The sequence below is a fragment of the Camelus bactrianus genome, chromosome 3 (genome assembly GCF_048773025.1).
Source record: "Camelus bactrianus isolate YW-2024 breed Bactrian camel chromosome 3, ASM4877302v1, whole genome shotgun sequence".
Classification (NCBI taxonomy): Eukaryota; Metazoa; Chordata; class Mammalia; order Artiodactyla; family Camelidae; genus Camelus; species Camelus bactrianus.
Window position 1 is genome coordinate 51048555 of NC_133541.1, and position 21958 is coordinate 51070512.

The 21958-nt window shown below is 39.7% G+C and overlaps 1 protein-coding gene and 1 long non-coding RNA gene across 2 annotated transcripts in view; one reads left to right on the forward strand and one right to left on the reverse strand.

The window, feature by feature from the left end:
* The first annotated feature begins 273 nt into the window (after positions 1-273).
* HEXB (hexosaminidase subunit beta) overlaps positions 274-21958 on the forward strand; it is a 30384-nt gene continuing 8699 nt past the window's right edge. Inside the window, exons 1-5 of the mRNA XM_074359812.1 lie at positions 274-621; positions 4172-4317; positions 8383-8448; positions 13835-13881; positions 14144-14254. Of these exons, the coding sequence (XP_074215913.1) occupies positions 401-621; positions 4172-4317; positions 8383-8448; positions 13835-13881; positions 14144-14254 (591 nt within the window). The 5' untranslated portion in view covers positions 274-400. The remainder of the gene's footprint in view (positions 622-4171; positions 4318-8382; positions 8449-13834; positions 13882-14143; positions 14255-21958) is intronic.
* On the reverse strand, positions 5196-9954 carry LOC141576436 (uncharacterized). Its single transcript, XR_012504847.1, has 3 exons — positions 9863-9954; positions 6390-6506; positions 5196-5318 (listed from the first exon to the last, which is right to left on the reverse strand). It is a non-coding gene; the product is annotated as an uncharacterized LOC141576436 (long non-coding RNA).

A 21958-nucleotide genomic window follows, 5' to 3' on the forward strand; every position in this document is an offset into this window, starting at 1 on the left:
GTGTTAGGCTGGTGGGAAAGGGGAAGTTGGGTGTTCCGTGGCTTGAGTCCTCCAGTTTCACTGAGGCCAAGGGCTCGAAGGAGCACCCGAGCTGCAAGCAGGAGCATGGTCAGCGTGCCGCTCTGCTCCTGGAAGAGTCCGGGTTGGGCGGGCTGAGGATCGCCGCCTGGAGTTGGCAGTGGTCCCGGGCTAGGTGCCGCCGGCCTGGGGGCGGAGCTGAGGCGGGGCGGTGCCCGGGGCGGTCCCGCCCTCCTGGAGGCGGGGCCGGGGCGGAAAGCACCATCAGCTGACTCAGTGACTCTGGGTTGCGTACGGCTCCGCCGCGGATAAGCAGAGGTCAGGTGCTCGGGCGGCGGCTCGGGCGTACACAGCTGACCAGGCCGAGAGAAGCCAAACAGCCATGGAGCAACGCCGGCTGGGGTGGCCGAGGCTGCTCGGGCTTCTGGCGGTGCTGGCCTCACGCGCCTTCGCCGCGCGGAACCTGGGCCTCTGGCCCATGCCTGGCTCCGTGCAGATGACCCCACGCCTGCTGCACGTCTCTCCTGACCGCTTCTTCATCGACCACAGCCCGGCTTCCAAGGCCGGCCCCTCCTGCACGCTTCTGCAGTCAGCGTTTCAGCGGTGAGCGGGCGGCGGCCGGGCGGCCGGGCGGCGGGGAGGGGCTCCCCGGGGCGGGAAGGAGCGGACCACCCTGGGTCGCTGTGCTGGCGCGGGGGTCGAGGAGAGGAACGCCTTTGCGACTCTAACCACCCACACAGCCATCCTGCCACCCTCCTATCCCCATTTGACAGATGAGGAAACAGCCTCCGAGCCGGCCAGTGACCCGACAAAAGTCACATGTCTAGAAGATGGCAGAGCCGGCTCGAACCATTACGGACTGAATCCCCTTACCCCTGCCTCCTAAGGCATTTCCTGGGTGCTCTGGAACCCTGGTTTGCGTGCGGGGTACTGAGTAGGAGTAGGTTGCTCAGAGTCTGGCCGCGTTCGCGGGTAGAATGGGCTGGATGGAGGGGAAGGAGGGAAAGGGTAGTTTATTGGAAGAGAGTTCTAGGAGGAAGATGAGTGCTTAAAGCTTGGGGAGCAGGGGTTCCTCAAAGTTGCTTCTCCTTTATAAGGCATCTCAGCCCCTCCCCCAATCTGGTAACAATTCAGATGGCAGAAAGTCTCTAGGATGGAGCACTGCCGGAAACTCTCCTTCCCTTCCAAAAATCTGTGCAAAATGTTGGATATTTTCACCTAGCTACTTTGATACGGTCTCTCTGCTGCAGTATCCGCTGCTTTTTTTGTTTCCCAGCACCAGTCCTGTGCTTGCTCTCCCAGCTTCCTGTTTCCTTCTATAGCATCTCATTTCCATAGCCCTCGTGTTTGTCACCCCTTTGGCCACAGGATGAATTGTGTGGTTGGGGAGGCAGTCCACAGCGCTAGCTTTTTGGGGGGAGCAGGGGGTAACTGGGTTTATTTACTTTTAATGGGGGTACTGGGGATTGAACCTAGGACCTCCTGCATGCTAAATGCACACTCTACCACTGAGCTATACCCTCCCCCCACCTCTTTTTAATTGAAGTTTAGTTGATGTACAGTGTTGTGCCATGGCCTAGCTTTGCTAGCTCCACCGTATGCAAAGCAACTTGCCCTTGGGGAGATGTTTTAGCATGCCACACACTGTTCCCTCACTCTGAGGCCTGTGTAAGTGGGACTGTCCTGAGGGTATGTAGTGCCCTGAAGGGTTGTAATTTGGTGCTGACCTTATTGCCCCTTTCCTCCCTCAAATTTTTCTCTCTGTTCCTAGTACTAGGCATTATAGCTTAATTGTGCTTGCAGGACGCCAGAGAGCTGGTCGAAAAATGCAAAACTAGTTTAGTAACATCTGCTGGTCCTAGATAGGCCTGGAGCTGAAGAGACTCAAGATGTTGATGGCAGAGATGGTTTCTTCTCCTTCAGTTTTTGTACAACTAAACTGGCATTGTTTACCCTCCTTTTAGGTGCACACACTGATGAGCCTTTGGTGTCAAGTCTGCTAACAGGTCAGAATGGCTAGAGTCTAGGTGAAGAATTAAAGCCAAGGTGGTTGGTTGTCTTGGGATATTGAGAGGGGAAAAAAAGTACCTGAAGGCTCTCTCATGTATGATCACGACTAGGAAATCTTTTTTAAAAAGACACACTGTATTTGCTTCAGAACTCTGTTTGTAAAACTGGATTTTCCTTCCGTGCCATGCTGCTAATAAAACAAGGACTCTCAGTAAGCTGCAGTGATAGGAATATGGCCGGAAAGCATAGATGACATGAGTTAGCAAGGGTTAGATAACTAGAACTTGAATCAGCTGTGCCATGGTTGAAAAACAAGGCTTGGCGTTTCAAGGAGGTGCAGGTCATTATCTAAAGACATTGCTTAACTAACCTGTGCCCTGCATGTGAAGCAGCTGCTAATTACACCCTGCATTGTTAGGAAGCAGATGATGAAACAGCCGTTGTGGCTAAGACTTCAAAGCATTCAGGTGAGCATTCTAGGAACTCAGGAGGGGCAGCATCTATTTCAGAGTCAGAGCATGATAGGGTTGGAAATATTGAGGAATGATGGAGATATTCCAAAAGCTCTAGACCTTGGGGAACATGCATACCTTGGGCCTCAGTTTGTTTCAAATCTCATGGCTCCTATCTCTGAAGAGCCCAACTTCTGTCTCAAACCGTGCTTTGAAACAGTATGCATTTTGCAGGCAGAGAGATCTGTCTGTTTGGTACATGGCTGCTTCGTGAGCTTCTAGGACAAGATCTGTCATATGCTAGTTACTCGTTTTTTTAAATGAATGAATAGCTTTGTTCCCTTGGTTCCTGAAAAGCTGAATGAACCCAGATACCTTGGACCCCACTGCCTCAGAACCCTCTGAGTTTTCTAATAGAGAGTTTTAATATCCAGGGCCAGGATTTTCCTTATTTGAGACAAGCCAGCACCTAACTCAAGTCTCAAAGCTGCTGGCAGCTTTAATTTCCATAAAGAAAAAAATTTAAAAAAAATTTTTTTAATGGAGTCACTGGGGATTGAACCCAGGACCTCATGCATGCTAAGCTTTGCTCTCTGCCCCTGAGCTATTTCCCTCCTCCTGAAAATTTTTTTTAATTGTGGTAAAATATATATAAGATTACCATGTTAACCGTTTTAAGTATCAGTGAACTTAAGTTCAGTGATCTTAATTTCCTTTTGAGTCTGTTGAGGTTTTCCTATGAGAAAGGCCCTCGCCACCTTCACCCATTCCATTGTCTTGCTGATTAACTTCCATACACTTTCAGATTCATCAGAATTTCCCAACTTCTTCCCTGGAAAAATACAAGACACTCTTAAAGAGAAGTACCATACCAACCTTCTGGCTTATCAGAATCTATTGAATATCATTTAAACAGTTGCTTAGAAGACTGTCTGATCTTTTATCTTTTAACACCTTCAAATGTTTATTTAATATCTTCTTTGATATTTGGGTACTGGTAGATGGTAAAATGTTAAGGCCCTAGGGAGAACTGCGGTGTGCTGACCTTAGGGGAGTTTATGTATTAGCTAGAATAGTTTTGTTGGAGGGTACAGGCACCCTGACTCAATCTGGCTTGAGCACTAAGAAAACCTCTTATCTCACATATTAGGAAGCCCACGAGCAGGGAGGATTTCAGGGCTAGCTGGCTAAGTGGCTCAACAGTATGATTAGGGAATCTGTATTCCTTCCGTCTCTCCTCTGCCTTCTTTGATGTGGCTGCGGCTGGCCCAGGTATCACATACAAAGAAAGTTTTCTTCTTGTGGATCACTTAGGAGATTTTCTACCATCCTCCTTTCACTCCTGCCCCATCACTGGTCAAAATTGGCTTGCACACGTGGGATGATTGGTTTGTACTGGTTCTTAATGAGAACATCATCGGGGTCACTGGGGGAGTGTGGCCAGGAGACTTTTAAAATGCTTGTGCCTGGTTCACACGCTCAGGATTCCGGTTCTGAAGGTCTGGAGTCAGGATGTAGTTGCAAAAAGCTCCCCAGGTGATTCTAATGTGCAGCTGGGGTGAGAGCCTCTGGTGGGACTAAAATGGGGTAGCCTGGATTTGAGGAGTCAACAGCAATGTCCACCACCACATGTGTATTTAAAACTTGGCTACAATGCTTTAAAAATTGGTTTGAATTTATCTCTCACACAGGTATTATGACTATATTTTTGGTTTCAACAAGTGGCGTCATGGCCCTGCTAAACCCCATAGTGAAATGGATTTGCAGAAACTTCTTGTCTCAGTTACCCAGGACCCAGAGTGTGATAATTTCCCCAATATCTCTTCGGATGAGTCCTGTGAGTACCTGCGTCCTAACTATGTTGTAGTCATAACTGCCTGTTCAGACTTGAGTGTCAGAAGCCAGCTCCATGCCGTGAACCATTGTGAGCTCTTGACTTTATAATTCTTGTTTGAAAAATTTGTAATTAAATACATAATCATTGTAGGAAATCTTTAAGTACAGTTGGTAAAGAGGAGGAAATGAATGACTCATAACCCCCACACTCAGAGTTCACCACTTTTATTTCAGATTATTTTGGCAGAGTGATACATTTAAATATTTTGAATGAAACATATGATGAACAGTGGCATGAAAATGGGGTAATCATGTACCTGTGGTTTTGATATTCTTTTTTACATAACAGTGCATTATAAACATGTACTGCACTAAATGTTTTTCTATGACATTTTTAATAGCTGAATAATGTTCTACCAACTATTCAGATGTGTCATGACTTACATGACTAATCCTTTATTTTGGGATATCTAGGTTATTTATTTTGATGTCTGTGTTTATAGCCATGATCTCTATTTAGAATTAATTTGACACAATACAGAACTGGGAGGGGTGAAGCTTTACATTTTCATTTACATTTCTGTTGTATTATGTTTTTATTTCATTTTTATTTATATTGATTTGACAGTATAATCAACATTTAGCTACATGATTTTTTTTGTTGTTGTTGTTACCTAAAACATTATTCTCTAAGGCTTTTTCCCAAGTCGTTTTAGAAGGAATAAACAAATAAGCAGGCCTTTTCAGGGCGTGCTGACTGGGAGTAGTGTGGGATTGTACCACGGAATCAGAGCAGTATGGGGACATGGGTGATGTAAGATGAGTACAGAGAGTAGACGGGTGAGTTGGGTGTAAAAATGGAAAGGAAACTGAGTATCTTACAGAAAAGAGTGACTCAGACTGCCTCACAGAGTGAAGTACATCTCTTCATCCTCTTGATATACATGAGATTTCTTAATACATCTCTTTGAAAAGTAACTTCATTTTTCTTCAACTCTGTAGCTGTTAGAAACAGGATAATTTGCCAACATTAGTCATGTGATTTCATTTGACGTCAGCACTCAGATACTGTATGAGTTAGGTTTTGCAATCTGAAGTGAGATAGAAATGGTCATTTGACTACTAAGGAATCTCTGCTGACTGGCAAGACGACATATTGTAAATGAAAAAAAAATTGAAATGTGTTGAGGCTGGAGAGGTTACAGCCTATCTTCCCTTCAGCTTTGCAAACTCTTTATTCTGAAAGGGAAGCTTCTTGAGACAAGATGATGGTGAAATTTTCTGGCTGAAGGATAAACTAGTTTTAAGTTTTAAACTAGTATTGATGATGATAACAAAAATAACACACACACACGGAAAGAACAAGATATCAACTGTGGTCTCACGTTATGAGGAAATCCTGGAGGAAGTGACAAGTGTTTTAGCATCAGCAATTAAAAATAAAAGTATATATATCTGCAGAGCCAGAAGTAGACTGATTTCTACTGTAGAGAAATAATTACATATAGCAAGGATGCTCCATGCAGTTTGCCTGCAACGGTGAAGAATTGTAAGCTAAACTGAATGTCCATCACTGGAAGAATATATCTTTTCAGTCCACACTAAAGAAGACTGTACAACAGATAAGAATAAAGAATTGGACTTACAAAGAAATGACATGGGGAGTTTGACAAGATAAATTGCTGACTGGGACAAAGGGAGTTGTATAATACTGTGTACACAAGGATACCCCTTACATACCAGCATATACACAAGAGGGTGCGTGTGAAGCAATACATCCTTCTTACACGTGTGCATACAGGTACCTGGGAAAAGGCCTGATGCTTCCTCAGAGGAAAGGAGGGGGAGTTAAGTGGATATCTCAAAGGGGATCTTCGCTTTATCTATAATTTTGTACTATTTTAAAAAGAGGAATATATTAATGTTATTTGTATGTTTGCCCTTAAAAACAGTACAGAAAGAGTAACTGAAAAAAAGATGCCTCCTATCCCACATCAGGGAGGTGACCATCGTTGACACTAAGAATTTGGCTTTGAAATAAAAATTGACATTCAAGAGCTTACGTGTCCATACGTTTAGAAAACAGCCTCCTCCTGCGTGCTTTATCTCCGGATTTGGCGTTGAGCTGAATCAGAACCCTTTGCGATACCAGCCAGCCTCAGCAATTGGACAGTAACTGGCATCCGGTACCTGCCACATAGTAATGTTTTTATTTTTAAATTTTTTTTTTTTTTTAGTGACTATTTTACGTTCTATTTATTTTTTTTAACACCTTTATTGTGGTGTGGTTCCTGTACAGTAAACTACACATACTTCAAATGTGCAATTTGATGGATTTTGATAGATGTACAATACATATGTTAATACTTTTAGATAACTCTTTGTGTTAACCGTTTCTGGGAGATCTCAAAACTATAATGTGGCAAAAAAAAAAAAAAAAAAAGTTTTTCTGTCAGTGACCAATGGAACGTGAGCTCTATCCAGGTAGCTAACTAAGAATTTGGTATAGATGGAGAGGAATCATGATTAGGTTGCAGTCATAAAAGGAATACCACTTTTAGCCTGGCCTTCAGCTAACTCATGACTATGTCCTTCTGATGGAAAGGCTGCCTTGTCAGAAGACTGTCACCGGGTTATTGGCTGTTGATAGAACTGTTTTCCCCACTTGTGGCCAACTGTCATGTGACCGCCTGGGTAGTGGTGGTGGGGGTGGTGATGCAGCCCCAGATACATTAAATCATTAACCTGCAGCCCTCGGGTGTCTTCCCCGTGGCAAAGTCTGCATCTGTCGCACCCTTTAGCTTTCAGTCTCTGTTCTTCCTGGTACTTTGTCTGTGACTGACTTCACTCCAAACCCCTCTGAAAACTAAAAATGACTCCTGGAGCAACCTTGGGCAGAGTATGATTTCAAGGATTGAAAGACTAGCTCCCCTTTGCCCAGAAGCAGCCAACTGGATCCTCATTCCAGATGGGCATGAACTTATTATTGAGGGGGACAAAGCCAGATTAAGCTCAAGTGACTTAGGAAGTGTGTCTGAAGGCAGATCTAGGATGATATTGGGGGAAGGGAGGTACAGGGCAAGAAGGGGAGCCCAGGAAGAGAAGGGGTAGAGGAGAAAGTACTCTCTGGCCATAGAGGGAGTGGAAGATTGAGTGGGACCAGAGGCGTCACCAAGAAATTACAGGCACTGAGAAGTCTGCACTTTTGACTTAAATTCTTCGCCTAAGTAGGACCCTACTCTGTTGAGGGGTAGCTGGGGAGAATAACTCTCCTGCAGGGGAAAATGAGGAATCGTGGTGATGACACCCACGTTCCTGACTTGAGCAACTCAACCTGCTGGAGTGTGGTGCGGAGGTGGGGAGCCCGGAGTCCGCCTGGTGAAGTGGGTGGAGTACGAGACGGGGAGAGTTCTGTCTGGGGCATGTAGAGTTAAAGGAACCCAGGATGTATGGGAGGCAGATGGAGAAACAGGTCTTGAGCTCAGGAGAAAAGATTGATCCGGAAATACCAATTATATGTTGAGGAAATGTGTGTCCCTGAGGGATTAACAAACCTTTTTTTTCTTTCAGTTTTATGAGATATAATTGACATACAGCACTCTAGGAGTTTAAGGTGTACAGCACAATGCTTTGGCTTACTTTCATCATGAAATGATGAGCACAGTAACTTTAGTGAATATCTATCATCTCATATAGAGATGTGTTGAGAACTCAGGATTAACTCTTAACAACTTTCATATGTAATGTACAGCAGTGTTAGTTATATTTATCATGTTCATTACATCCCTAGTACTTAATTATCTTATAACTGGAAGTTTGTACATTTTGACTGCCTTCATCCAGTTCCCCTTCCTCTGACCTCCTGTACGGTAACCACAAATCTGATCTCTTTTTCTATGAGTTCGTTTGTTTGTTTTTGAAGTATAATTGACCTACAACACCATGTTAGTTCCTCTTACACAACATAGTGATTTGATATATTTGTACGTTTCAAAATGATCACCATGATCGGTCTAGTCATCATCTGTCACTGTACAAGAAACTTTTTTTTTTGTTTTTAATACAGATACTTTACAGGTGAAAGGACCAGTGGCTTTGCTGGAGGCCAACAAAGTTTGGGGAGTATTACGAGGTAAGTTCTATATGTGGTTTCATTGTTATTTTCTAGTAAAGAAATACTTTCAGTTGCTGCTTTGGGAAATCAAGCACAGCAAAACTGTGCTTCCTGGGACCCTTTGTAGGATGATTTGCTGGGTATTTGCAAAACAATTTCCATTAGGTATGTACCACTTAGAGCATGGGAGAAAGAGCATTTGACCTTCTAAAAGTACTTAAAGGTTATTACATTCATACTGCTGTATAATGTACTGTTTGTAGAGTTATAAATGGCCCCAGCCTACTCTGATTAGGGAATTTTGTTTCATTATCACTTCTTGCTGCCTTCAGTAGCAAACATCTCCCTTCCCACACTTTGTTTATTAAAACAAAAGTTCTCACATATTTATTTCTGAACCAGCCTATTAGTGCCGCCACATGAAAAAAAGAGAAAAATCATTTTCCCAATAAAACATGTCCAGCTGTCTGTATTGTGGTGATGTTGTCCCCTGGGTGTGCTAAGATGCTAGTGACCTTGAAACAGCATAATTACGCGTGCCATCTGATGTGAGAGTCCTCATCTCAGCGTGGAGTTGGACCTGATTTTATCCCATTTTCATCTGAATCCATTGGGAAATGGGACAGTTCTACTTCTATTTCTTGGCCAGGAATCACTTGTTCCTGGGGGTCTTGTGAGATGACAAGGTGAGGAACAGAGTCAACCACACACACCCTGATGGCAAAGAAAAGAAGAGAACCTTTCCCCCATTTAAAATTCATATGGATTTAGAAATATAAGAAGTTTACAGAAACAGTTTGGAAAGATAAAAACATACTTTTTAGAGTGGTTGAAGGCAGTGGGGAGAAAGGACCTTAAAAGATTTTCCTGTGAATTTCAGTCTGAACTTCACAGTTTGGGCATTGGGACATTTACTTTTGTGTTCAAACCTGCTTTTACCTCTTTTAAGTGGATAAGATACTATTGTACTGACTTCCAGATTAGTACAGCTTTTAAAAAAGGAGAGGAATAATTTTCTTTAATGTGAGTTAGCCAGTCAAAGTTATAGTAATAAAAATAAGGATGGCTCTGGATTTGACTCAGGTTGAGTATTATCTAGACTAAAATAATCATTGTTAATGCTGTATGTTTTATAGTCATAATAATGATCTAATTATTAATTAGATATAATTATGATCTCATTTCAAAATATAACATGAAAATATCTGTAGATATTTACCGCAAATGTAACTGCAATCATTTTCATCTAGGTCATTTGTATATTATGTTATGTGGCTTTAAGCTTTTATCAGCCTCATCTGCCTGTCTTGTCTGGGGTCTGTTAGGGAAAACAGAGCTTTTTTGGTGTTTGCCTTGATCCGCATCAAAATAACAGAACTTTTGAGAGGGCATTGTGTGCAGCTAGTCCGAGAAGTCTTTATTTTCTGCTTACCGTCAGACTTAGAAAGTAACACGCTCTAGATGATAATTGAGTGTAGTGCTGCTTAACAGAAAATTCCCAAGTTAATTCTTCCTGGCAAGGGCCTGTATTTGGGGGTGGAAGAGAGGCATAGTAGAAATGAACTTTTTTGCTTTCCTATTTCCTGTCTTTTTTTTTTAAAGGCAAACTCGACATAACATTATATTGGTTTCGGGTATACAACATAATGATTTGATAGTTGTATATGTTGTGAAATGATCACCACAGTAAGCTTAGTTAACATCTGTCACCACACACAGTTACAAAAAATTTTTTTTCATATGAGAACGTTTAAGGTTTACTGTTAGCAACTTACAAATAGGCAACAGTATTATTAACTATAGTCATCACGCTGTACCTTACATCCCTAGGACTACTTGTTCTATAAGTAGAAGATTGTACTTTTTGACCCCCTTCACCCATTTTGCCAACCGCCCACCTCTAGTAACCACCAGTCGGTTTATATTTATGAGCTTGGTGTTTAAGATTCCACATCTAAGTAAGATCATACGGTCTTTGTCTTTCTCTGTCTGACTTACTTCATTCAGCATAATGCCCTCAAGTTTCATCCATGTTGTCGCAAATGGCAAGAGTTCCTTATTTTTTATGGCTGAGTAGCATCCCATTGTATATACATATATATATACATCTTTATTCATTCATCCATTGATGGACAGTTTGTTTCCATGTCTTGGCTACTGTAAATAATGCTGCAGTAAACATGGGGGTGCATATGTTTTGGGGATTAGTGTTTTTGTTTCCTTTAGATAAATACCCACAAGTGCAGTTGCTGGATTTCTGCTAGTTCTACTTTTAATTTTTTGAGGAACCTCTATCCTGTTTTCCATAGTGACTGAATCAATATACATTCCTACCAACAGTGCATGAGGGTTTCTTTTACTCCACATCCTCGCGAACACTTGATGTGTCTTGTCTTTTTGAGAATGGCCATTCTAACATATGTGAGGTGATAGTTCATTGTGGTTTTGATGTGCATTTTCCTGGTGATGAGTACCTTTTTCATTTACCTATTGGCCACTCTATGTCTTCTTTGGAAAAAAAAAAATGTCTGTTCAGATCCTCTGCCCATTTTTAAATTGGATTGTTTGAGGGGTTTTTTGCTATTGAGTTAGAGTTCTTTATATATTAACCTCTTAACAAATACATGATTTGCAAATATTTTCTCCCATTTGGTATGTTGCCTTTTCATTTTGTTGATGATTTCCTTTGCTGTACAGAAGCATTTTAGTTTGGTGTTGTCCCACTTGTTTATTTTTGCTTTTGTTGCCTTTACTTTTGGTGTCACATCCAAAAAATTTTGTCAAGACTGTCAGAGTTTACAACCTATGTTTTCTCCCAGAAGCTTGTCTATAATCCATGTTTTAGGTTCAAGTCTATAAGCCATTTCCAGTAATTTTTTGTGTATGGTGTTAGACAGCGGTCTAGTTTCATTGTTTTGCATGTGGCTGTCCATTTCCCTAGCACTATTTATTAGAGAGACTGTCCTTTCCCCATTGTATATCCTTGGCTCCTGTGTTGTAAATTAATTGACTATATATGCATGAGTGTATTTCTGGGCCCTTTATTCTGTCCCATTGATCTTTGTGCTTGTTGTTATGTTAATACCATACTGTTTTGATGTTATAGCTTTGTAATATAACTTCAAATTATGGAGCATGATACCTCCATCTTTGTTCTTCTTAAGATTGCTTTGACTGTTTAGGGTCTTTTGTGGTTCTATACAGATTTTAGAATTTTTTATTTGTGTGAAAAATGCCTTTGGAATTTTGATAGGAATTGCACTGAATCTGTAGATGGCTTTGGGTAGTATGGATACGTTAACAATATTAATTTTTCCAATTCATGAGCACAGAATATCTTTCCATTTATTTATATCTTTTTAAGTATTGTTCATTAGTGTCTTAAAGTGTTTAGTGTAGAGGTCTTTCAAATTCTCAAATTTATTCTAGGCATTTTATTCTTTTTGATATAACTGTAAATAGGATTGTTTTCTTAATTTCTCTTTCTGCTAGTTTGTTATTGTATAGACATGCAACAGACTTTTGATACTGATTTTGCATCCTGCAACTTTACTGAATTTGTTGATTAGTTCTAACAGGTTTTTGGTGAAGGTCCTTAGGGTTTTTTTACATAGTATCATGTCATCTGCAAACAGTGACAGTTTTATGTCCTTTCTGATTTGGATGCCTTTTGTTTCTTTTTCTTGCCTAATTGTTCTGACCAGGACTTCTGGTACTATGTTTAATAAAAGTCGCAAGAGTGGGCATTGTTTTCTTGTTCCCGGTCTTAGAGGAAAAGCTTTCAGCTTTTCACCATTGAGTATATTAACCATGGGCTTGTCGTATATGGCTTTTATCATGTTGATGTACGTTCCCTCTCTACCTACTTTGTTCAGAGTTTTCATCATAAATGGATATTGAATTTTGTCACACACTTTTTCTGCATCTATGATTATATGATTTTATCCCTCATTTTGTTAATATGGTATATCATTTGCAGATATTGAATCATCCTTGCATCCCTGAATAAATCCCACTTGATTATGTTTTATGATCATTTTAATGTATTGTTGAATTTAGTTTACTAATATTTCATTGAGGATTTCTACAATATAGGATATTGGCCTATAATTTTCTTTTCTTGTGGTTTCTTTGTCTGGTTTTGGTATCATAGCAATGCTGACCTCATAAAGTGAGTTTGGAAGTGTTCCCTCTTCTATTTTGTGGAAGAGTTTGAGACTATTTCGTAGAATTCTTTTTTAAATGTTTTGTATAGTTGACCAGTGAAGCCTTCTGGTCCTGGACATTTGTTTGTTGCAAGGTTTTTGATTACTGATACAATCTCATTATTAGTAAGCAGTCTGCTCAGATCTTCTGTTTCTTCATGATTCAGACTTGATAGGTTTTCTCTCTCTAGGAATTTACCATTTCTTCTAAGTTGTCAAATTTGTTGGCATATAATTGGTCATAGTAGTCTCTTATGACCTTTCATATTTCTGTGGTATGTTGTCACATCTTCTCTTTTATTTGACTTTGAACTACTGTCAGACCTTGGAGATATTGTGGGTTCAGTTCCAGACCACTGCAATAAAGTGACTATTGCAGTAAAATGAGTCACACACAATTTCCAGTTTCCCACTGCGTATTAAAGTTGTGTTTACACTATGCTGTAGTCTGTTAAGTGTGCAGTAGCATTATATCTTTAAAAAATACGCATACCTTAGTTTAAAAATAATTTATTGCTAAAAAATGTTGATCATCATCTGACAATGCAGGGTTGCCACAAACCTTCCATTTGTGAAAAATGCAGTATCTGTGAGGTGCAGTAAAGTGAAGCGCACGAAACCAGGTCTGCCTGCATTCCTAGGTAAATTTCTCCTGGCAATCTACTTGTCAGCTAGAAAGATGAATTTTCATAAAGTCAAGGCCAGATAGAGGAATTGGCCTGTAATACAGGGAACAATCCACTTGAGTAGCAAAAGTTCTGGAGATGGTCTTTGCAGGTATGACTCAAACACTGTAAGTTGTAAGTTGGGCCTTTATTTATAGTTTCATGGTGTTTTCTGAGCCTCTTTGCGCTCTGGTAAGTTTAGGTGCCTTCTATATTTTATCATAAAAATTCTGGTAATGCTAGAAATTTATTAAGGAACTAGTATTTTGTTTTATGGAGTCACTATTATTTTTTGTGTTTATCATTCAAAGAAAACCCAGGGTATGAAGTAAAGCATTTTTATTAGATGGCAGCAGGGATTTTTTTTTTTTAATTGAGCTGTAAGTTTAGAAAATATGTTAGAGGGTATATGTATAACATTATATTTAATTTTATTTGTCTTTCCTGGTTACGGTTCTGTGTTTGGACAGTACAATTTTTATTATCTCTATTTTATAAATTGATGCCATAAATTATAAATTTTACTTTTCCTAGGTTTAGAGACCTTTAGCCAGTTAATTTATCAAGATTCTTATGGGGCTGTAAGTATGATTATTATGTTACTAACGTTGTTGGGTAGACATAATGCTACAGAAAAATGTAAACTTTTTGGCTATTGTTTCTTGAATGTTTCTTCTCCCTAAGTATTTAACTTAGCTGGTAAATGTAAATTTTGCCCCTTTTTTTCGGGGTGGGGGGGGTCTGTATTAATATTTATCAAATACTTGCATAGATAGATATAATCTTTATTGAGCTCACATCAAGAGAAAATAGTAAAAATCAAAATTTTATTTTGTTTTATAGTTCACCGTCAATGAATCCAAAATTATCGATTCTCCAAGATTTCCTCATAGAGGAATTTTAATCGATACATCCAGACACTTTCTGCCAGTCAAGACTATTCTTAAGACTCTGGTAGGTGATTATTTTAATCCATTGTCTGTTCCGAAAATGTGCCCTTTTATGTTACTCTATGTTGCTTACATACGCTCTGGTGCAGGTTGGAACAGGGGAATTCATTTTTTGTGTACTGAGTATAAGCACTGGGCTTTCGTCCTTCCTTCCCTCCCTCCCTCCGGAAGTGCATTTCCTCTGCTGAGAAGTGGAGGCTCCCCTAGGGAATCACCCTCTGCTTTTCATTGGGGTGGGGGAGGGGCTCAACAAGTCGTCAGCGTCGTTAAGAGAAAGACTCAGTTTTAATACTGCTTATTGGCCTTGTATGTATAATCCTATTTGTCAAATCATGGGTCTAGACTTTTGGTTAGGAATATATGGTGACTGTACCTCTAGTTAGTGTCCTTTAATTTTGTGATCTCCACTTGCTTTTTTTAAGTGGCCTAGAAAAGAATCTGGGAAAAACTTTATAACTAGGGAAATGTTCCAAAGGCGTATGGAGCCTCGGTGGTGGGAGTTGGGGGCCCGAGGCTGACAATAACTACTTTCTCTTATGGACGTTTTGTTGGTTCATCCCCACCATCACTGCCAGTTTTCAGAGGTGAGGAGGTTTTCCTCCCATGTTTTTCTGCCCTTTCATTTGATCACTTATGAAAACATCATGTTACAAAAAATTTATTTTTACATTCACATTCATACCCTGAATTTTTTTCTTGAAAAGATATTATTGCAATTTTTATGAAAGAAATAAATGCTTAGTGTAAAAAGTTAGAGCACAGATATGCATAAAATAAGTAGTGATCCTGTAATTTCATTTATCAAAGATTGATGTCAATTTTTATCCCATTTATCTCATTTTAGGCTCAAAAAATGAGTATCAGCATATAATATGACTTTTTTTACTGGAATATAGTTAACATGCAATATTATGTTAGTTTCAGGAGTACTAAAAAATGATTTGACATTTGTATACATTGTGAAATGGTCACCATGATATCACCATGACAGAAAATTATCTGTCCCCATACAGAGTTATTACAATATTATTCATCATGTTCCTTATGCTGTGTATTACATTCCCATGACAAATGTATTATATTGGTGGAGGTTTGTTCCTCTTAATCCCTTTCATCTATTTTACCTGCCGCCCACACTGTCCTCCCTCTTGACACCCACCTGTTTGTATTTATGAGTCTGTATTTATGTGTCTGTTTTTGTTTCATTTTGTTTGTTTTGCTTTTTAGATTCCACATATAAGTGAGATCATATGGTGTTTTTGTTTCTCTGTCTGACATTCCATTTAACACAATATTAGACGATGTTGTGGATTTATCCATGTTGTCACAACTGCAACAAGATTTCTTTTTTTTAATGGCTGAGTCCACTATGTCTTTTGATTGGAGAATTTAGTCTGTTTACATTTACATTAATTATTGATAGGTATGTGCTTACTGCCATTTTGTTAATTGTTTTCTGGTTGTTTTGTAGCTCTTTCTTGCTCCTTTCATCTTGTGCTCTTTTCCCTTGTGATGTGATGACTACCTTTAGTATTATGTTTAGTTCTTTTCTCTTTTTTTGTGTGTGTATTTATTATTACAGGTTTTGGGTTTGTAGTTACCATGAGGTTCATATACACCAACCTGTACACACACACACACACACACACACACACACACACGATCATTTTAAGTTGGTGATCTCTTAAGTTGGAATGCATTCTAACAGCCTTACATTTTTACTCCCCCTCTCATGTTTACTGTTTTTGACTTCATATTTTGCATCTTTTTGTTTTGTGTATCCCTTAACTACTTATGATTTTATTACTTTTGTGTTTTTAACCTTCCTTCTAACTTTTTAGGTGATTGATCCTCTACTACCTTTACTGTATGTTTGCCTTTACCAATGGTTTTCCTTTCTGTAATTTCCATATTTATAGTTGTGGTCCTTTCTGCTTGGAGGAGTCCCTTTAACATTTCTTATAAAACTGGTTTCGTGGTGCTGAACTCTTAGCTTTTGCTTCTCCGTAGAACTCTGTCTCTCCTTCAGATCTGAACGATAGTCTTGCTGGGTAGAGTATTCTTGGTTGTAGGTTTTTATCTTTCATCACTTTGAATATATCGTGTCACTTTTAATATATCTGGCCTGCAGAGCTTCTGCTGAAAAGTCAGCTGGTTGTCTTATGGGAGTTCCCTTGGAAGCAACTAGTTGCTTTTCTCTTGATGCTTTTAAGATTCTCTATCTTTAATTTTTGCCATTTTAATCACAGTGTGTCTTGTTGTGATCCTCTTTGGGTGATCCTGTTTGGGACACTCTGTGCTTCCTAAACCTGGATGTCTGTTTCTTTTCCTAGATTAAGGAAATTTTCAGCTATTATTTCCTCAGATACATTCTCTGCCCCTTTTCCTCTCTCTTTTCCTTCTGGGACCCCTATAATGCAAATGTTACTGTGCTTCCTGTTGCCCCAGAGATCTCTTAAACTATCCTCATTTTAAAATTTTTTCTGTTTAGCCTCTGTGATTTCCAGTATTGTCTTCTAGTTTGCTGATCCATTCCTCTGTATCATCTAATCTACTATTGATTCCTTCCAGTGTATTTTAAATTTCAGCTACTGTATTCTTCAGCTGTTTGGTTCATCTTTGTATTTTCCAACTCTGTTAAAATTGCTCATCTGTTCTTTCCCCAAGTTCATTACGCATCTTGATGATCATCACCTTGAACTCTTTTTCGGGTAGATCGCTCATCTCCACTTTGGTTAGCTCTCTTTCTGAAACTTTCTTGTCCCCTTATTTGGAACATATTCCTGTCTCCGTGTGTTGCCTAATTCTCTGTGTTTATTTCTATGTGTTAGGTAGGTCAGTTACATTTCCTCATATTGGAGAAGTGACCTTTTGTAGGAGAGGACCCATGGGGCCCAGTAGCACACTCCTGTCTGGTCACCTGAGCCACCTAAGGGGTGCCCCGTATGTGGGCTCCATGGGCCCTTCTGTTATGGGGTGGACTACTGTGAGTGCACTGGTAGGTGGGGCTGGCCCCTGGACGTGGTGGCTGCCACCCCACGGGTGGACAGATCTGGGTCCTGAGGCAGCTGGCTGTGGGGGCTGGGGTTCCTGGGACTGGTGCTGGCCTGCTGGTGGATGGGTAAGCCCCTGGTGCTGACAGTCTAGAGGGAGGACTCCAGAATGGCACTGGCCAGCACCAGTGTCCTTGTGGTAGAACTAGCTCCCCAGAATGGCTCCTGCCAGTGTGTTTGTCCCCGGGGGAGTCCCAGGAGTCTCCTGCCTCACTGGGAGGCTCTGTAGAATCATCAAGTGGGTCTGACCCAGGCTCCTTTCAAATTGTCTCTGCACTGGGACGTGGAGCCCATGAGATTTTTCGTGTGCTTCTTAAGAGCAGAATCTGTTTCCTGTGGCCCTCCAGCTCTCCCGTATGCAAGCTCTGCTGGCCTTCAAAGCTGGATGTTCAGGGGGGCTCATCTTCCTGGTGCAGGACCCCCAGGCTGGGGAGCCTCGTGTGGGGCTCAGATCCCTCCCACTGGTGGAGAACCTCTGCAGTTATGATCTGATCCCATTTGTGGGTCGCCTGCCCAGAGGGTGTGGGTCTTGACCCACCTACCTGTCTCCTTGTGGTTCCCTCTGTGTATCTTTAGTTGTGGAAAATCTTCTCTGCTAGTAGCCTTCAGGTCATTTTCATCAATAATTTCTCAGTAAATGGTTGTAATTTTGGTGTGTCAGTGGCAGGAGGCGAACTCGGGAATCTTCCTACTGTGCAATCTTGGCCACATCATAATGTGACTTCTTAAAAAACTTACTTTTGTACTTCTGCTACCTTTAAAAAAAAACCTATGTTATGGGCATCTTTCTATGAAAGAATATGTAAGGCCTGTATCATCATGTTAAACAGTTGAATATTCAGTTTTATATCCTGTGATATGTTTTTAACCAGTGTCAGACTGATGGACATCTAGGTTGATTTATTATCACCAGCAACACTGCAGAGTAAGCTTTCTATTTGCACACTCGCCAGGGTTGCTTCCTGAGGATAAATTCTTACAAGTGAATTCCTGGGCTTACAGATGTATTTTATCTTTTGATACATTTTGTCTTTTGGTTCTTACCATCAGACTGCCTTCTAGAGGTCACACCAATATACGCCTGGCCAATAGTGGGGCACACCTTTGCCATATACTTTGCTAATCTGTTGATAAAGTATAACTGTTATAATTTGCACTTTGGTATTTAGTGAATATAGGCCTCTTTTACTTACTAGCTATTTGTATTTTTTATATTGTAAACTGCAAGTTTATTTTTGACATCCATTTTTCCCCCTACGATGTTCATTCCTTCCTTGGCTTAAGAACTCTTTAATGTTGTATTTGTTGATAGATATGTCAGTGATACTTTTATATTTTCTTGTATTTATATTATATACTTACCTACCATATATTGTAAAGTTTTCTAAATTGTTTTTTAAACCATGTTTACAGTTTTCTGCCTGTAGAAGTTTAAATGTTTTATAAAGTAGTATCCTTCCATCTTATCCTTTACTTTTTTGGCCTTGGGAAGTATGCTAAGAAAGGCCTCCAAAACAAGGGTAAAAATATAAAAACAACCTCTCAAATTTTCTTTTAATATTACATTTTTTCCTGTTAAATTCTTGACTTGGCTAGAATTTATCTTAATGTGTTGTAGATGATTGATATTTTAACTTTGTTCCCCAGATGGTTAGTTGGTCTCTGGTCCCGACATCATTTTTGAGCAGTCTATAAAGGCATGCCTAATTTTTTTGTGCTTCACTTTGTTAAGATTTGCGGGTAATTATGATTTTACAAATTGAAGGTTTGTGACAACCCTGCGTTGTCTGATGATGGTTTTTTTTTTTTTTTAGCAATGAAGTATTTTTTGATTAAGGTATTTAAATTGTTTTTTTAGACATACTTAAAAGACTACAGTGTAGTGTAAACATAACTTTTATATGTGCTGGGAAACCAAAAACTCATGTGACTGACTTTATTGCAATACTCGCTTTATTGTGGCGATCTGGAACTGAACCTGCAGTATCTCCAAGGTATTCCTATAATCTCCCCCCTGCTTTTAATCTCATGAAAAGCAAATACTAAATCATAAATACATGAGTCAGCTTCTGAACTCTCAGTCTGTCCTATTTACCAGTTTATCTTCTTGGACCAGTACAGATGGCTTTAATTTCTAAACTTTATAGATATTTTTTTTCTTTTGAAGTAACTTCAAACTTAAAGAGAAGTTGTAAGAAGAGTATAAAAAGAACTCCTATATATACTGTTTATTCAGACATCCCAATTATAAAATTGTATCCTACTTGCCTTATTCTATTGAAACATTTTTTTCCTAAGCTATATGCAAGGTGCATATATGATTTCCAAAGACCCTTTAATGTTTCCATTTGGATTTCCACATCTCAGTAACTACAGTACAACCATCACAAATCCGGAAACTGACATGCTACTACCATCTAAAGCACAGACCTCATTCAGATTTTGCCAGTTGTTCCAGTAACGTGCTTTATAGGTCCAGCGTCCAGCGTGGGATCCGGCGCTGCATTTACTTGTCATGCCTCTTTAGCCACCTTCAGTTTGGAGCCATTAATTTTTCCTTGTATTTCAACACCATGAGATTTTTTGAACAATACAGTCCAGTTACTCTGTAGAATACCCTTTAGCTTGTTTTTTCCACAGGATTAGATTCAAGTTATGCCTTTCTGGCAGGAATAAGACAAGTGATGCTGTGTTCTGTTGTGCGTATCAGGTGGCATGATGCCTTATTTATTCCATTACTTGCAATGGTAACTCGTAAGTTGGCTAAGATGTCATCTGCCAGGTATTTTGTACTTGTTAATAAGTAATTAAGTATCTTGTGGGGCATTATTTTGAGACTTATAAATTCCTGTTGTTCAGCCAGTGTTCATCCAGTAGTTTTTGCATCCACAGATGGTTCTTGCCTAAATCGGTTATTACTAAGATGGCTGCCAAGTGCTGATTTTTCTAATTCCATTATTCCTTCTATATTTATTGTTTGGCATTTAATTCATTATTTTTATTTGTATGCACTCAGGGATTACTGTTTTACTGAGTGGGTTATAATCTGTTACTGTCCCTATTCAGTAGTTAAATTGTCCCAGCGTTGGCCAGCCACACTCCTTCCAGAGGGCTCTTGCATCCTTTTGGCATGTCCTCTTCAGTCTTGGAGTACTTTCTTGCTTTTTAAGCACATGATATTCGAGGCTCTTTCCCAGTCTTGGAATCAGACTTTTCTCCAAGGAACCCTTTTGGTAGTGAATGATACTTTGAAGCCAGAATATAAGCTAAAAGTGTACTCTTTGTATCTAAGCCCTCTCAGCAGAGCCAGAAAACATATGTATGTACATACATATGTACACATACCCATATTTCTTTTTTTGAACAGAAAGTTAAATGGATTTATTTTGTATCATGTGGTTATAGGAACATTTCTAATGCTGTGTATCAGTAAATACATATAATAACTTCTTTACTTATTTCAGTATCTATCCATATGAGGGGTTGGCAAACTACAGCCAAAGGACCAAATCCAGTTCATCACCTATTTTGGCAAATGAGGTTTTACTGGAATACAGCCCCATCCATTGGTCTGCATACTATCTCACTCCACAACTGCTGGGTCACTTGTGACAGAAACCATCTGACTCACAAAACCAAAATACTTACTAGCTGGCCCTTTATGTAAGTTTACTAATACCTGGTTTTTATTAAAAACCGTGAGGAACTCCCTTCCCTGACAATGAAATACTGCCATGATCCTCATTTGCTTCTGTGCACAGTTCCCTTGTATGTAAGCTATTTCCCAGATGCATCAGTAAATCCCTTCAACCCTTGTACTGAGCTTGTTTCATTTGTAAGGAAGAGTTGGCACTCAAATCTCAGAATTGTGGGAATTCTAAGTTCCATTTTTTCCTCTGCTCCATTCCCCAACACAGTAGTAGCGGCAGCCAAGAACTATTTCCCATTCTTGGAAAACTCCTAAATACTTACTGGGAATTTATAAGCTTGCTCCCTTCCCACTGGGCAAAGTTATAACTTACTGTTTAGAATAAATATTTCTTTATAGGCTTCTTGAAAAGTGACATGCCATGTGAAGTATATAAGATGAAGAATTTATACTTCTTCACATTCTTCCCTTGCTGAAAAAGAAATTTTAAAAGGAAGCAGACATGCTGGAAACAATCCTGGATGTAGATAAATTGGATTGTATAATGTATCTGTTATATGATTCTTTTTTCCTTCCCTCTCCCCACTGGTAGCCACTAGTCTGTTCTCTGTATCTGTGAGTCTGTTTCTTTTTTGTTATATTCACTAGTTTATTTTTTAGATTCCATATGTAAGTGGTATCATATTTTACTTAACCTTCCTAATCCATCCAGCTTGTGGCAAATGGCAAAATTTCGTTCTTTCTTATGGCTGAGTAGTGTTCCATTGTATATACATCCAGTATCTTCTTTATCCATTCATCTGTTTATGGACGCTTAGGTTGTTTCCATATCTGGGCAATTGTAAATAATGCTGCCATGAACATTGGGGTGCATGTATCTTTTCCAGTTAGTGGTGGTGTTTTCTTGAATATATACCCAGGAGTGGAATTCCTCCATACTGTTTTCCACAGTGACTGCATCAATTTACATTCCCACCAACAGTGTAGAAGAGTTCCCTTTTCTTCA